Source organism: Bufo gargarizans, chromosome 7, assembly GCF_014858855.1.
Source record: "Bufo gargarizans isolate SCDJY-AF-19 chromosome 7, ASM1485885v1, whole genome shotgun sequence".
Lineage (NCBI taxonomy): Eukaryota > Metazoa > Chordata > Amphibia > Anura > Bufonidae > Bufo > Bufo gargarizans.
The window spans coordinates 70368880-70387114 of NC_058086.1; the positions used below are offsets into that span (position 1 = coordinate 70368880).

The 18235-nt window shown below is 40.6% G+C and overlaps 1 protein-coding gene across 1 annotated transcript in view; it reads left to right on the forward strand.

The window, feature by feature from the left end:
• SLC6A11 (solute carrier family 6 member 11) overlaps nt 1-18235 on the forward strand; it is a 244648-nt gene that overhangs the window by 127468 nt on the left and 98945 nt on the right. The window contains exon 5 of the mRNA XM_044301059.1: nt 15988-16120. Coding sequence (XP_044156994.1) covers nt 15988-16120 — 133 coding nt within the window. The remainder of the gene's footprint in view (nt 1-15987; nt 16121-18235) is intronic.

Genomic DNA, 18235 nt, shown 5'->3' on the forward strand with positions numbered 1-18235 from the left:
ACCAGCTTGAGAAATGTAGCATAAGTGACCCACGCCTCAATTTCACACGCATTATGTGAATATTACATTGCCGATTTTCACGAATTCACGAATATAATCGCAAATTCGCGAATTCACAAATATATGACGAATATTCTACAAAATATTTGTGAAATATCGCAAATTTGAATATTGCCCCTGCCGCTCATCACTACCTACTGTATATATTGTTGGCAATACACTAAAGTAAGAATTCTGACTCTTCAGCTGAGAATTATGTTCCTTTTTTCATAGCTACAGAATGCCCTGACTTTCTTTGCTTTCTTATTCTATTGACAACTTCAAAAGTATGATTAATGTGCTATATGCCTTTAAATCACAATTTAGAAACCCTTGATTTGGGGAGTACTATCTCTCCTTGGGGAAAGAGCACTTTAGTCGGCGTGAGGCCATACATGCTCCTCTGGAATTCTGGGAAGAAAGGGATGCACATAAGCTAAGCCTCTAATGCCACTAGATGTAAGGAAGCCGTCCTAAAAGTCAATGTTTAGCATTCTCTTCCCAAATAGAGATAGTACCCCCCAAATTCTGACTTAGACCTCTCACACCCTCTGCACTGATGAGGGGCAATCACCCAAAGCAGCTGTCTGCAGATGAGGGGCTGGCTTAATTATTATCCAAGTCATGTTTCAAGGCCTGTTTAAAGGGTTGCACATTGACTTATAGGATAGCTGCATTACATCTGGTGGCATTAGAGGCAAAGCTTAGAAACTGTTGTAATGTTCAATCTACTCAATACTGAAAACCTCTAAATTCTGTTCATAAGATTAATTATTGCTTCCAAATAATGTGTGAAAACAGAAACAAACAGAATGTCCCTGGTAGGTTGCTCAATAATCCACATTGCATTGCCTTCTGGTTTGCATGGAAGAGAAAGGACTCTTGAGGAACTTGTTTTTTAACTACAAATGAAAAAACCCAGTTAGCAAAACGTGTTTTCCCAGGAGAAATCTAAACCCTTCAAGCCGCTGGGAACAACATACTAAAGACAGTTTGAGAACAGCACTCTCGGAAAGTGAAATAACAAGACCACACAGCTTTCAAAACCTATCTCATCCAGGCAATTTGCTACAGTATTCTGTTTAAAAGTGTAGAGTAATTTTGAAAGAAAGAGGATGAAATGTGTGCAGAATACTTACTATTGTCCAGATTCTAAAGAAAATATTAGGCAGTAATGGTAAATGCTATGACATTTACAACCATTTTTTATTATTCTAAAATGCATCAAAATTATATATCATATTACATAAGTGAAACATCTTAAAAAATCCTCTTACTATATAAGAACCTCCCCAGCAGCCATTTTCTACAGTGTTTTGCAGTTCTGAGAGAGAGAGCAGAGTCATTGCTGTGCTCTGTGCTTTGCTGTGTCATTACATTAGATAGTTAGATATCTTATATGTATATAATACAGATAGTTAGTGGTAGATAATCAGTGTAGGTTAGATAGTGATATAGTGTAGCTGATAGGTTCCAGTGCAGGGTGTTAGGTAGTGTGATAGGTTCTGCTGTCCATACATACATACATGCTGCATACATAGTGCTGTGATGTCACAAGTTCACAACAATACTTAGTGCACCAATCAGTAATATGTAGTCAGACCTGCTAAAATGGGAAGTTTCATGTATAGCGCAATCGCAAATATATTGGAGCTCTCTATCTGCATATAAAGCCATTTTTAATGTTCTGCCATGCCAACCATTTTCTCCAGTCTCAGGAAACTTCTAGCAGCTTAGAAAATTTAGCAAAAGTGATCCACGCCTGTATTGCACTCGCATTACATGAATATTACATTGCCGATTTTCGCAATCTAGAAAAGAATTGCAAATTCTCGAATTTGCAAATATATGATGAATATTCTGCAAAATATTCACGAGATATCGCAAATTCGAAATCGATATTCGATATTTTGGCGCAATACATGAAACTTCACATTTCAGCAGGTCTGACTACATATTACTGATTGGTGCACTAAGTATTGTTGTAAACTTGTGACATCACAGCACTATGTCTGTAGCATGTATGTATGGACAGCAGAACCTATCACACTACCTAACACCCTGCACTGGAACCTATCAGCTACACTATATCACTATCTAACCTACACTGACTATCTACCACTAACTATCTGTATTTTATATATATATATATATATATATATATATATATATATATATATATGATAACTAACTATCTAATGTAATGACACAGCAAAGCACAGAGCACAGCAATGACTCTGCTCTCTCTCTCTCAGATGAGTCCACGTGATCGCGTTGTCTAGTGGACACTAGTGATGAGCAACAGGGGTCATATTCGAATTCGCGATATTTCACAAATATTTTGTAGAATATTCGTTGAATATTCGCAAATTAGAATATTCGTTATATTCTACGATTTTTTTTACTCGAAAAATCGGCAAGGTAATGATTGTGTAAAATGCGAATTTTCGTAATGCGTATTTTCGTAATACAAATTTTTTATTGCAAATTTTTCAACTTACAACTATTAGACAAAGAAGATTATAGCACTATATTAGCTAAATTGCTCTATGTTTGTTTTATTTTCCGAATATTCGCTATATTGCTAGAACTTTGTTTGTTTGAATATTCGTAATAGTCTAAAACAAGAATATATGGCAATATAGCGAATATAAAAAAAAAACGAATATAGAGCAATTTTGCTAATATAGTGCTATAATCTTCTTTGTCTAAGGCCCCTTTCACACGGGCGAGTATTCCTTGCGGATGCGATGCGTGAGTTGAACGCATTGCACCCGCACTGAATACCGACCCATTCATTTCTATGGGGCTGTGCACACGAGTGGTGATTTTCACGCATCACTTTTGCGTTGCGTGAAAATCGCAGCATGCTCCTCTTTGTGCGTTTTTCACGCAACGCAATCCCCATAGAAGTGAATGGGGTTGCGTGAAAATCGTAAGTATCCGCAAGCAAGTGTGGATGCGGTGCGATTTTCATGCACGGTTGCTAGGAGACGATAGGGATGAAGACCCGATCATTATTATTTTCCCTTATAACATGGTTATAAGGGAAAATAATAGCATTCGGAATATAGAATGCATAGTAAAATAGCGCTGGAGGGGTTAAAAAATTTTTAAAAATAATTTAACTCACCTTAGTCCACTTGATCATGCTGCCCGGCATCTCGTCTGTCTCCTTTGCTGAACAGGACCTGTGGTGACGTCACTCCGGTCATCACATGTTCCATCACATGATCTTTTACCATGGTGATGGATCATGTGATGACCGGAGTGACGTCACCACAGGTCCTGTTCCTGGAATGAATGCTCACCACAGGTCCTGTTCAGCAAAGGAGACAGAAGAGATGTCGGGCTACGCGATCAAGTGGACTAAGGTGAGTTAAATTTTTATCATTTTTTTTTAACCCCTCCAGTGCTATTTTACTATGCATTCTATATTCAGAATGCTATTATTTCCCCTTATAACCATGTTATAAGGGAAAATAATACAATCTACAGAACACCGATCCCAAGCCCGAACTTCTGTGAAAAGGTTCGGGTTTGGGTACCAAACATGCGCGATTTTTCTCACGCGAGTGCAAAACGCATTACAATGTTTTGCACTCGCGCGGAAAAATCGCGGGTGTTCCTGCAACGCACCCGCACATTTTCCCGCAACGCCCGTCTGAAAGAGGCCTAATAGTTGTAATTTTTTTTTCATCTGAAGTTCAGATTGGAAAAAAATTACAACTATAAAAAAAAAGATTATAGCACTATATTAGCAAAATTTCTCTATATTTGTTTTTTTTCCGAATATTCGCTATATTGCTATAACTTCGTTTTTTCGAATATTCGTAATATTCTAAAACAAAAATATATAGCAATATAGCGAATATTCGAAAAAAAAGAATATAGAGCAATTTAGCTAATATAGTGCTATAATCTTTTTTTTATAGTTGTAATTTTTTTACAATCTGAACTTCAGATGAGAAAAAAATTACAACTATTAGACAAAGAAGATTATAGCACTATATTAGCTAAATTGCTTTATATTATATTTTTTTCGAATATTCGCTATATTGCTATATATTCTTGTTTTAGAATATTACGAAGTTATAGCAATATAGCGAATATAAAAAAAAAAAATCGAATATAGAGCAATTTAGCTAACATAGTGCTATAATCTTCTTTGTCTAATAGTTCTAAGTTGAAAAATTTGCAATAAAAATTTTGTATTACGAAAATTCACATTACGAAAATTTGCAAACAACACTACTCCTAAAGTCAAATATACTGCAGCCTTCTCATTGGCCCACAAGCTAGAAGCAGGGAGGGATCATGTGTACTGATTTAAAAAAAAATCGAATATTCAAAATTATGAATATATATCACTATATTCGAAATATTTGCGAATTTTCGTGATCAACACTACTCATCATCTATAGAAGTAGTCTGATCAAGTGAAAAGTCATCTTGGCTTAACAAATTACTGGACTGTCATGTTCTTGTGGCTGAACAATCTTGTAGATTGTAAGCACTTAAGAGTAGGGTCTTCACTCCCCTCTCTACCAGTTTGTTAAGTTTATGCTTATTATACTTGTTTTTGTGCTTGTTTTGTATTATTTATGTATAACCCCTTTTAAATGTATAGTGCTTTGAAAATAATAGTGCTTGCTTTAAAATAAATAATAATAATAACAAATGCAAATCCGAAGTTATGTTTAAGAATGGATAATATTGAGAAATGTTCACATACTTTTTGCCATATAGTGTATTCAGAGTTATAGCTACTTAGGATAAAAAAGTAGCACCCAGACCCCTTGGGCTAAGAGGGTCTAAAAGACCCATCACATAAGAAGGCACTATCTTAAATAATGTCACGTGGTAGGTTACCCTCTTATAGGTTTTGTGAGGAGGCCAAGGAGGTTTAAGTTGCAACTTTTAATGGATGTATTAGATTTGGTGGCCAATGTACTTAAATTGAAAGGGATCAACAGTCTGAGGCTTCATGCAGCCAACTGTATTTTTTTCCTCTGTGTGCTATCCACATTTTCTGTAGCACATGAACCCATTCATTTCTATGGGTCTGCCAAAAAATTATAGAGCACACGAATGTCATCCATGTTCTATCTGTATGTCCACAAAATGTAGAACATGTCCTATTCTTGTCTGTATTGTGGACGAAAATAGTCATTTCTAGTGATGGCAATGAAGAAAATGCAGAGTGCATATGGAAGGTATCCATAGTTTGGAGATGTGTTATTTGCAGACCAAAGTACTGACATGGTCGTGTGCATGAGGCTCCAGTAGAATTTTCAAGATTTTGTACATTGACTAATGCAATGGTGGAACTTAGCTAGAGATCACGAGTTCTATGAGCTGGACAGAGGAATTATACTGAAAATTTCTGAAACCTCTATGAAGTGACCACCTAAAACTGCATTGGAAATTAGTCTTCTAGGGGGTACCAGTGTGCATAATATAAAGTGACTCTGAAAATCTGTCACCAAAAGTCTGGTCTGGATAAGCAGGTGATCTTCTCAAAGCGGTGATGGTGCCTTATTCGTGCATTGATCTTGTCACGGCGGACTGGATCTCAGATACACAGACAACCAATTAAACAAGTATCTAGGCGAAATGCTGGGGAAAGGTCACCTCCTAGCAAATCCCTGACTTCTCTCCCTACGCTGCTAAGCCCACATTCAGACCTTGAAGGTAGGAATAATGTGTCCTTGTGCCTTGACTGCAAATACCCTAGAATTGCTGAGATGGTGAAAGGGGAGAAGGGGCAGAAGACACACAAATAGCCTAGACCGCAAATAACAAAAATAGAAACCAAACTTATCTGAGCTGGAACAGAAAATCCTTCCATCCTTCCTTGAATCCAAGGCCAGGCTGAATTCTAAAACCTGCACGGCCCTCTGGGAGTGAAAGCAATTTAAGCCAATGACCCCACCCAGAGCACCTGAAGAAAGGCGGATCCAGATTGATTCCAAAACAAAACAAATGATTAGACATGTGCTGCCAATCTGACAGACCTCCGCAGACCGTCTGAACAGGGCATGACAGATCTGAAAGCACAGACTCAAGTAGGTAGTGAAAGCTAAATGTCTTTAGGCTGTCATGAACTGGTCCTATGTATCTTGCCATTGGAAAAGGAACTGGTTGCAGGATATACAATAGAGAATATTAAAAGTTTATCCAGCCTTTTTCAAGTGATGGCCTATCCTTAGAATAAGCCATCACTAGCTGAGCAGTGATGGCACCTCCACTAGAGTTGGGCGAGCATGCTTGGCCAAACACCAATTCGGCTCGAGCATCGTGATGCTCAGCACATCGCGGTGTTCGGCCGAATACAGCGTGTGCTCGAGCGCGATGCTCGAGTCTCATCCCCGCACATTTGTTGGCTGCTACGCAGCCAATAAACATGCAGGTAAGTACTGACACTTACTGTAATGTAGTAACCATGTTGGTTGCTGGCATTTCAGTGGTTGGCTGGCCGGAATGCGTCATCGGGTGCTATATAACACCCGATGACACACCTTCTGCTCAGTATTAGTCAGGGAGAGCTGGAGAGCAGAAGGGAGAGATAGTGTAGGGATTGGAATAGCAATATGTTAGTTTTTATACTTGTTATAGACCCAAATGTCCTTTTAAGGACTATTGTGTGTGGCAGCAATATACATTTTTAGTGCAACCTGCACTAAATTTCTAAAACTTGTTAGAGGCCCAAAATTCCTTTTAACGACTATTGTGTGTGGCAGCAACATACATTTTTAGTGCAAACTGCACTTAAAGGGTTTCTACCATTAGAATTACTGTTATGTAGCTGACTGACATTAGCAATGTGCTAATGTCAGCAGTACATAACAGTATGTTTTTTACATTTCTCCCTGCAGCCGTTCTGATAAAATAAGCACTTTTATAATATGCTAATGAGCCTCTAGATGCTATGTAGGCGTATATTCAGCACCTAGAGGCTCCGTCTACTCACCCTTTATCCCGCTCAGGTCCTCTGTTCTACCCGCCCCGCTCCTCTTGATTGATGACACGGTTCGCAGCATCGCTGACGAAATCCCGCGCCAGCGCCGTTCAGACGGAGTGAGTAAATGATGCGCTCCTGGTGCTGGCTACCTCACAGTGACGTAGTCGGCATAGGCACAGGGTGATAGCCAGACCACCCTCAGTTTGTCTTCTCAGCATGAATTGAATGATGAGGAGGAGCAGGAGACGGTTGCCTCCGCTACAGAGGGCAGTACCCATGGAAGTTTTATTTCATCTGTTCAGTGTGTATAGGTAGAAGAGGAGGAAGAGGATGAACAGATTGAGAGTCATCCTCCTGATGAGGACAGCGAAGTCTTGTCTGTTGGGACTCTGGCACACATGGCTGACTTTATGTTAGGCTCCTTTCCTGTGACCCTCGCGTTGTACGCATTTTGGCCAACACCGATTACTAGTTGTTCACCCTTCTCGATCCCCGCTACAAAGAGAATTTATTATCTCTCATTTAAGTGGTGGAGAGGGCGAGAAAAATGGTGCAATACCAGAAGGTCCTTGTGGAAAAACTTCCAGCTGACAACGCTGGCTGCAGAGTACGTAGTGGGCAACCGAGGAGGGGAGATGAGGGGAACACACAGCAGTTCCAACAGAGGCAGGGCAACACTCTCCAAGGCCAGGGACAGTTTTATGACACCCGCCAGCACCCTCAACCTGATGCACGGCCTAGTGTCACAAGGAGGGAGACATTTTTGAAGATGGTGAAGGAGTATGTAGCAGACCGTGTCAGCATCCTCAGTGATCCCTGTGTGCCTTACAACTATTGGGTGTCCAAGCTGGACACGTGGCACGAACTGGCGCTCTACGCCTTGGAGGTAATGGCCTACCCCTCCACCAGCGTTTTGTCAGAGCGTGTATTTAGTGCTGCAGGGGGCATAATAACTGATAAGCGCATCCGCCTGTCAACTGAAAATGCTGACCGGTTGACTCTTATAAAAATGAACAAGGCCTGTTTTGCCCCTGACTTCTCTACTCCACTGGAGGAAAGCGGCTGAACATAAAGGCACTCTAAGGTCTGTTTCACACGAGCGAGTCCATTGCGGGAATCACGCTCCGTGTGTGAGTGTGATCCTCCGCTCTGGACTTGCAGGAGCGCACAACCTTATCATGATTTATAATGCTATGTGTCTCTGCATGGCCTTTTTTCCACAGAATCATAGTGACATGAAGCTGTCAGTATGATTCTGTAGAAATAAGGTCAAGCAGAGGCACATAGCATTATAAATCATAAAAATGCCGTGGGCTCCTGCAAGTCCAGAGTAGAGGATCACACTCACACATGGAGCGTGATTCCCGCAATGGACTCGCTCATGTGAAACAGCCCTAAATGTGGCTTTTATGGTGTATTGAATACACTGTATTCCCATGCACCCCTTCCACCATTAAAAAGGGTATATGGTTCACTCTCCCTTTTCTCGTCATCCTCCTCCTCCTCCATCATATCAACTTGCTTATTAGGCTGCCCTCGCTCCTAATGTTTTAGAGGGTCAGCTCGGCAGCGGGCCTCTCCCATAATGTTTTAGAGGGTCACCAGCAGGCCCTCAATCATAATGTTTTAGAGGTCCAGCTCATCAGCAGACCCTCACCCCTAAATTTTTAGATGGTCAGCTCGGCAGCAGGCCCTCGCCCACAAAATCTTTTAGATGGTCAGCTCGGCAGCAGGCCCTCACCCCTAATGTTTTAGATGGTCATCTCAGCAGCAGACCGTCAGCCCTAATGTTTTAGAGGGTTACCAGCAGGCCCTTGCTCCTAAGGTTTTTGAGGGTCACCAGCAAGCCAGCAATCATAATTATTCAAGGGTGTGTATGATACCCTCCTTTATGTGTAATAACGGGTGTATTGGAGTGCCGGTTCCTTGTCATTTTTGGCAGCCCTTTGCCTTAGTGCATAGGCTTTATGAGTGTTGGAGTCCCACTACCTGAACAATTGTACCACAATGTGAATGAGGCCCTCCATTATGTGATATACAGGTTGTATCGGAGTGCCTCTTCCTTGTAATTTTTGGCAGCACTTGCACTTTATAGACAAGTAAATATACAGGAAAGAATGTTTCCGAACAATTTTTCCTCTAAAATCGATTTTATCTTCGGTTTCGTGCGTATTATTGTCAGTCTGTAAAAGTGGCGTACTACTCGGACAACATCATTCCCAGCATTGACCTGGGAGTCCAAGATGCATCCAGACATCCTCCCCATGCTGTTCCTGTACCATTTCAGTAGTGATTCCATCAATTTCTGACTTTTTACTATGAACCAGACACTCTCCCCTCTTTAGAGCAGGGGGTGCCTGGTTTATTGCTCGGGTTCTCCCATTGACTTTCATTGTGCTTCGGTGCATGGTAGAGCACCTGAGCATCCCGAGGTGTTCTACGCGAGCACCCAAGCACTTTGGTGCCCGACCAACACTAGCCTCCATCAATGTTCCATTGCCAGAAGTTGGCGCAGGAGCTACAGCACACCATTAACATTGTATTGTACAGTGCTGGTCGCTGCAACACAGTCAATTGAAGCAGCACTGTAGTAGCAAGATCCCTCCACTACAATGTCAACATTGCGTTTTAGCCCAACTGATTGGCAAGGGTGTGGGATGCCAAACCCTGCCGATCATCTGGTGATGGTTTATCTGTAGCATAGGCCATTACTTAAATACACCCTCTAAAATAAGTTCAAAATGTACTTCCCACCAACAACCTGCCTCAAATCGAATTTAAGCACTGGAATACTGTACAGGTATTCAGTTGGTGGCTTACCAGCTGTTTCAAAATGACTGACTTCAACCTGTTCTGACTGGCTCCAGCTTCACACCGAGGCTGAGAATGAGAATGGTTGATTAAGAAGACCCTTCACAATTTTCCCTACACAGCCATGCTCCCAACCACACATTCAACTCAGTGGGGATGGGCTGCAGTTTCTGTAGCCCCTTCATTCTCAGGATCGGCAGTGGACCCATTGGCCGACCCCTGACTAGTAAGAAGGCCAATCCTCGCAAAAACCTCTTTAACTTTACATTTAAATATTTATAATATAAGCAGCATCAACAGTGTCAAAGATATGAAGGGCAAAACTAAAAACAAGACATGAGAATCAGATTTTTAAGAAAAAAAAGTCATGTATAAGAAAAGATCTGATAAGCAAATTGTGTTTTCATTCATGCATAAAGATGTGAATGTACAATTCATTCCACAAAAATTACAAGAAAATTGATTTTATATGTTTAGTTTGTTTACCACATAATTGCAAAAAGTGAAAAAAATCAAGAATTGAAATAATGTTTTGCTTTTTGCACAAAGATGAGGGAAAAAGAAGGAAAATGATGCTGATTCAATTGGAAACATTTGGTTCTAAGTGACCCCTCTCTGAGCCATACGCAGTGATGCACAACATGGTAACTCAATCAGAACTGACGTAAACTACATTAAAACATTACTGTAACTTCAGGATAACTCTGCTTTCAGCATGACTACTGGCTTTCTCTCTAATGCTAAAAATCCAAAAATATGCAGCATCCAGAAACTCATATACAATGTATTGGATTTTTTTCACTAGAGATGGATAACGATGAATATGCTTAAATGAGCTCATAACTAGGAAACAACATCTCACATTTACTATGCTGAGTGTGCCACCCTCCATGGCAAAATTTTGACACATCTTATTTTAAATATATTTATTATTCAGAAGCCCCACAGAAAATGACTTCTTCCTACATCCTCAGCATTTCCTGTTTTTAAGCTAAAATCTAGGTGTTGCCAGCTTATGTCTACCTTTTTGATACCTTTATGAAGTAGAGTTGGTCAAAAGTTTCTGGTGGACAGTTTTTTGGAGTAAGAATTTTGGCACATGATAAATGTTTGGGGCATATAGACAGATTTTTGGGAGCACTGGGTCAAATGTTTGGCACATGTGAATATATTTTTTATGTAAGGTAAGCCAACAAATAGGTGATAGGAACTAGGCTATTCAGATTAAAGATGCATCACATTTATCATCCAGCACTAGCTTCTATGTTAAATACTACAGATTTTAGTTTCGCACTAGTGGTATATCCTTCCAGAAGGCTGTTTCGGCATAGAATGCTCGGAATCGGACAGACAAAAACCACTGCATGCAACGTTATTTGTCTGGTAGATTCTCAGTATATTTGCCAGTTTGTAGGCATTCAGGCAGCATCTAGCAAAGCCAGATCCGGCAGGCTGTTCCCGTCCTGAACAGCCTGCTGGAACTCTGAATGCTAGTGTAAAACTAGCCTAAATGTACCCTGTCTACAAATAAGACTCTACTCTGCTCTTGACTGAGAAATCCTTCCCCAACAGTGATCAACTTTTCCCCCTCTATGATATGTTGTTCTAAGATAGGGTATTATCGCTAGAAACGGCTCCACAGCCCTAATAGCAGTTCCTTGGTTATTATTCTAATTTTACCCCAAGCAACACGTGACTGCTAAAGCCAGTCTTAGTTGCAGCTATGCACATGACCACGTCCATACCTGGCTGAAAGAAAACAAGCCAGGGACTGGCAGACGTTGAATAGGGAGCTAGCACACAGGACTGGAGCAATGGGGAGCTGGTAAAATGAGTATAATTACCATATAACCCCGTACATGAGTTTAAGTGGGGACATGAGGTACATGACACAAAAAAACAGTTTGAGCACATCGTATTAACCTGGCTCAAGGTTGTGACTAAGTCAATTGACATGTGGCCAATAACAATTTTAACCTGGCATGCAGGCTACTCTGGGCTAGAGATGAGTAAATTGATTCATACTGAATTTCCCCAGAAATTTTGATTCAATTCAAACAAATCCATATTGCTTGTGGATTAATTAAAGAGGGACTAATAAACTAAACTGTGTTTCTGGGAAAAATATATGTTTTGCCTGGGGGGTATTCCTTCTCATTATGAAGCACAGCTAGTATGCATAATAAGTATTGTAGTCCAGCCAACGCTGCTCTACATTTCTGGGAAAAATACATACAAATTAGCATATTATTGCTCTGCTGGCAACAAATAGGCTTAGTGTTCTTTTCTTTTTGAAAGGAAAGCTCATTTGAACCAGTTTCCCAGAAACCCAAAGGTATGCAAATTAGCTTTCCTTTCTAAAAAAAGGACTGACTAGAAGGCTACTAAGGAAAGGGGTCTTATGAAAAATCTGGTGGTAGCCTCAAACTGTTCAATCAATGCAGTTTCAGAATAATACTTTGCCCTGGTGGTATCCTCAAACTGTTCAATCAGTGCTTTTTATAATAAGATTTTCCCCTGGTAATAGCCTCAAACTGTTCAATCGGTTCATTTTCATAAAGGAAAGCTAATTTGCATATCTTTGGGTTTCTGGGAAACGTAAGTATATTAGCTTTCCTTCCAAAAAGAAAAAAAGCACTAAGCCTATCTGATGCAAGCAAAATTAAGATGTGCTAGTTTGCATATATTTTTCCTATAAACACAAAACATTTTTCCCTAATGAGAAAGTCCACCCCAAGACCCTGACAAAGACCAGGGCAATTTAATCTTGAGATTCTCAGTTTTATTTGTTCTTTTAGAAAGAGACCTGGCTTGAATGTTTCATGCAGAGATGTGTAATACAGAGTAACTCGTTGTGGCGAAACCAACCTCGCCACGGTGTTTTGGAGGGGGCTGTTTAAAAGCCTCTTGCCTCAGGATTATGGCCCATGCTAACTTTTGAACCCCTGACCCTATTCAAGTGAATTTTGGATAGGTTTGTCCCCCAAGTTATACTGTTTAAATTGATGTAAGTTATATGTATGGACAATGTAACCTCACAAAGTTGTAACAATTTATAATAAGTGTAACTTGTCAGCTTGGGAGGAATATGCTGGGTGTGTTTCTATTGTTCCATTGTGCCATTGTGTGTTTAAATGGTGATGTCTGTCCTGTTGTCTCCACATGTGTATTGGCGATCTCCCCTTTGTCCTGAGAGATAATTGGATTGCCTTTGGTTGTCTCTGGGACAGAGAGGAGGAAACCATGATGCATTATGGGGATGTGTTGTATCTGTTCTGTGTCGCAGTCTCCCTTCTGGTCCTCTAGGGGGCGGGAACGATTGGTTGCTGTACTTGCATTGTGTGTTGTAAGATATTGATTGGTTGGATTTCAAAACCCTGTGGGCAGTACTATGTTTGTTTTTATTAATAAAAGGGGCTGTACCTGAAGTACAGTCAGACCACTGCTGACCCTCAAGACGGAGCCTTGTCTCGTTATTGGGGGGATTCCCTGTATGCTGTTGGAGACTGATTGCCAGGAGTGTAAGCTGACTGTACGCTTTTCCTGTTCGTCTGCTGACAGCTATTTGCGAGGTTCCAGTTTGGAGTGCTATTTTGTATCCAGTTCGGGAGGTTGGTGTCCTGCAGTAGCTGTGCCTGTCTCTCAGAAAGGGGCATATCGCCTAAACGGATTTTAATCCCTTGTCTGCTGAATCGGTCCGTTACACTCGTCTTGACCATTTGGAAGAAAACGGTTAATCTACGACTTTTTCCTGCTCATGCCAGGTCTAAAATTTTAAGCGTGGATGGGTACAAGCCTGTTTTAGGCATAGAAAATGGTCCAAATGCAGCTTACAAAACTTTGTGGATCCACCACCCGCTACTGCATGAGCCTTTATTACAGGCCTGTCTTAATTATTGTGCCCCTTAGTATTTACTTTGACAGTGAGATCACATTATTTGAGCTTTGCATGGTGTTAATATTTTTGCACCATATAGTATTGCATGGGAATATTGTTTTTGCATTGTATAAATATATCCATAAAGCACTACATGATGATGTAGTCACTGTATGGGCATCATTTTAGTTTTTTTTTGTGGTACCTGTATAATGGTATTATGGCATCATTATTTTTGCACTTTATAAAACTATTGCGTGTATATTTTATGTTACAAGAGGTTTTAGAGATATAGAATAGCTTATCGGGACAGGGAAGTTTTTTTCAAGCCCAAAGACTGAAAGAAGAAATGTGGATTGTTCAAGAGTTGCATATTCGCTTTTATTGCTCTGTCTACATCAGGCATCCTCAAACTGCGGCCCTCGAGCTGTTGAAAAACTACAACTCCCAGCATGCCCGAACAGCCTACAGGTATCAGCCTAAAGCAGGGAATTGTGGGAGTTGTAGTTTTACAACAGCTGGAGGGCCGCAGTTTGAGGATGCCTGGTCTACATAAACATTTTCAGGACTGTTGGAGAATCTATATGTAATACTGTGCTGGAAGAGACAATTCCATTGGTATCTTAAATTAAGTTGCATCCCCATTGGCATCTTCACTTTGCACACCAATCTTCTACTATTATTGATAATCATGATTTCAAGGCACAGATCTGTTATAAAGATGACAAATCCCCCACCCTTCACCCAGCAGGATCTCTTTAGAGAAGCATACTCCATTGGTCTACTGCTGTCTTCACTGCACTTTGGTCCCCACTAGTGATGAGCGGCAGGGGCAATATTCAAATTTGCGATATATCGCAAATATTTGGTAGAATATTCGTCATATATTTGCGAATTCGCAATTATTTTCTTGATAGCAAAAAATCGGCTATGTAATATTCGCATAATGCGCGCAAAATACAGGCGTGGGTCACGATAGCTACATTTTTCAAGCTGCTAGAAGTTTCCTGAGACTGGAGAAAATGGTTGGCACGGCAGAACATTACAATAGCTTTATATGCAGATAGAGTACGCCAATATATTCGCGATTGCGAAACCGGCACTAATGATGCGAATATTTTGTCGCAATACATAAAGCTTCACATTTTAACAGGTTTGACTACTTATTAGTGATTGGTGCACTAAGTATTGTTGTGAACTTGTGACATCACAGCACTATGTATGCAGCATGTATGTATGTATGGACAGCAGAACCTATCAGCTACAATATAGATCTATCTAACCTACACTGACTATCTCCCACTAACTGTTTGTATGATATATATAAGCTAACTAGCTAACTAATTAACTAGCTATCTAATGTAATAACACAGGAAAGCAGAGAGCACAGCAATAACACTGCTGACTCTCTCAGATCTGCAAAATACTGCATACAAGAGCTGCTGGGGAGGTTCTTATATAGTAAAGGGTAGGCAACTTTCCTATTGGTTGCTAGGGATATTGCTAAGCTCAGACAAAGACATTGCAGCCTTCTCATTGGCCCACAAGCAAGAAGGGAGGTTACTGATAAAAAAAAAAAATCTAGAATATTCGAAATTACAAATATATATCACTATATTCTAAATATTCACGAATTCTCGAAGTGCCGATATTCGCGATTAATATTCGCTATTCGAATATTCGTGCCCAACACTAGTCCCCACATGCAAACTTACAGCATGGATGAGGTCTCGTGTGAAGCAGCACCCAATAACACACCTTAGCAGTGATGTGTACCTAAGCAGCATTTCACTATTGAGTCACGTGGTGCTTGGGGAGAGGCCACTGCTGAGGCCAGTCATTGGCTGCAGCAGTAAACTTAATTCCATCTATGCCAGAAGTTTACATGCATGGACTGAAGCGCAATGATGACAGTGGTGGAACCGAGCATCCAGAAGCAGGTAAGCATGCTTCTCTCGACTGGGTGGGTGGTATTAAAAATTATATATGAGGTTGAACAACCCCTTGAAGACATTTAATCATCCATAAATAGTAATACTTCCTTGTATTGCATGCCATGGAATAATGTAATATGGTTAATGAGTAAAAAAAATGTATCTGTTCTGGACTAAGCTCCAACTGTGTCCATCATGCCGCAGGTAATCATTTTCTTGTAATGTGATCCCTCTCATTATTTATGATTAATGTGCAGCGCTCCATGATGTGTTGGTTCTGTATACACTATTAGAATATGTGTTTTGTAATGTGGTTAACACTTGTCCATTATGTTTACAGCTTTTATTTTATCCTTTTACAGGCGTCGTGTTTTAGGCATTTCTGAAGGAATTGAACACATTGGAAACCTCCGCTGGGAGTTAGCACTTTGTCTTCTCGCTGCATGGACTGTTTGCTATTTTTGCATTTGGAAAGGGACAAAATCCACTGGGAAGGTTAGATTGAATTTGTTTTCTCTGTTTAGTATAGCTCCAGTTTTATTCACTGCAGGAGAAATCATAGTTTGACTTCATTGCTAGACATTTGGATTTTTCTCACGTCTGGATTGTTGTTAGTGTCATTTTTAGTATTATTGATGAAATCCTGACTGCATAGAGAATGTGTTGTTGAGTAAGGGCTCATGCACACCATTGTATGTACTTTGCAGTCTGCAAAAAATATGGATGACGTCCTTGTGCATTCTGTATTTTGCAGAACGGAACACATGGCCCCTATTAGAACAGTCCTATCCTTGTCCGTAATGCGGACAATAATAAGACATGTTCTAGCTTTTTGCGGAACGGACACACGGACAAATGGAAACGGGATGCACACGGAGTAACAGTTTTTATTTTTGTAAACCATCGAAATGAATGGTTCCGCATATGGTCCAGAAAAAACCCTCAACGGACACGGAAAGAAAATACGTTAGTGTGCATGAGGCCTAGGCAGTAATGTGAAAAGACTGCCTGCTTAAACATACAGTACAGACCAAAAGTTTGGATACACCTTCTCATTCAAAGAGTTTTCTTTATTTTCATGACTATGAAAATTGTAGATTCACACTGAAGGCATCAAAACTATGAATTAACACATGTGGAATTATATACATAACAAAAAAAGTGTGAAACAACTGAAAATATGTCATATTCTAGGTTCTTCAAAGTAGCCACCTTTTGCTTTGATTACTGCTTTGCACACTCTTGGCATTCTCTTGATGAGCTTCAAGAGGTAGTCACCTGAAATGGTTTTCACTTCACAGGTGTGCCCTGTCAGGTTTAATAAGTGGGATTTCTTGCCTTATAAATGGGGTTGGGACCATCAGTTGCGTTGAGGAGAAGTCAGGTGGATACACAGCTGATAGTCCTACTGAATAGACTGTTCGAATTTGTATTATGGCAAGAAAAAAGCAGCTAAGTAAAGAAAAACGAGTGACCATCATTACTTTAAGAAATGAAGGTCAGTCAGTCCGAATAATTGGGAAAACTTTGAAAGTGTCCCCAAGTGCAGTCACAAAAACCATCAAGCGCTACAAAGAAACTGGCTCACATGCGGACCGCCCCAGGAAAGGAAGACCACCATCACCTCTGCTGCGGAGGATAAGTTCATCCGAGTCACCAGCCTCAGAAATCGCAGGTTAACAGCAACTCAGATTAGAGACCAGGTCAATGCCACACAGAGTTCTAGCAGCAAACACATCTCTAGAACAACTGTTAAGAGGAGACTGTGTGAATCATGCCTTCATGGTAGAATATCTGCTAGGAAACCACTGCTAAGGACAGGCAACAAGGAGAAGAGACTTGTTTGGGCTAAAGAACACAAGGAATGGACATTAGACCAGTGGAAATCTGTGCTTTGGTCTGATAAGTCCAAATTTGAGATCTTTGGTTCCAACCACCGTGTCTTTGTGCGACACAGAAAAGGTGAACGGATGGACTCTACATGCCTGGTTCCCACCGTGAAGCATGGAGGAGGAGGTGTGATGGTGTGGGGGTGCTTTTCTGGTGACACTGTTCGAAATTTATTCAAAATTTAAGGCATACTGAACCAGCATGGCTACCACAGCATCTTGCAGCGGCATGCTATTCCATCCGGTTTGCGTTTACTTGGACCATCATTTATTTTTCAACAAAACAATGACCCCAAACACACCTCCAGGCTGTGTAAGGGCTATTTGACTATCAAAGAGAGTGATGGGGTGCTGCGCCTAATGACCTGGCCTCCACAGTCACCAGACCTGAACCCAATCGAGATGGTTTGGGGTGAGCTGGACCGCAGAGTGAGGGCAAAAAGGGCCAACAAGTGCTAAGCATCTCTGGGAACTCCTTCAAGACTGTTGAAAGACCATTTCAGGTGACTACCTCTTGAAGCTCATCAAGAGAATGCCAAGAGTGTGCAAAGCAGTAATCAAAGCAAAAGGTAGCTACTTTGAAGAACCTAGCATATGACATATGTTCAGTTGTTTCACACTTTTTTGTTATGTATATAATTCCACATGTGTTAATTCATAGTTTTGATGCCTTCAGTGTGAATCTACAATTTTCATAGTCATGAAAATAAAGAAAACTCTT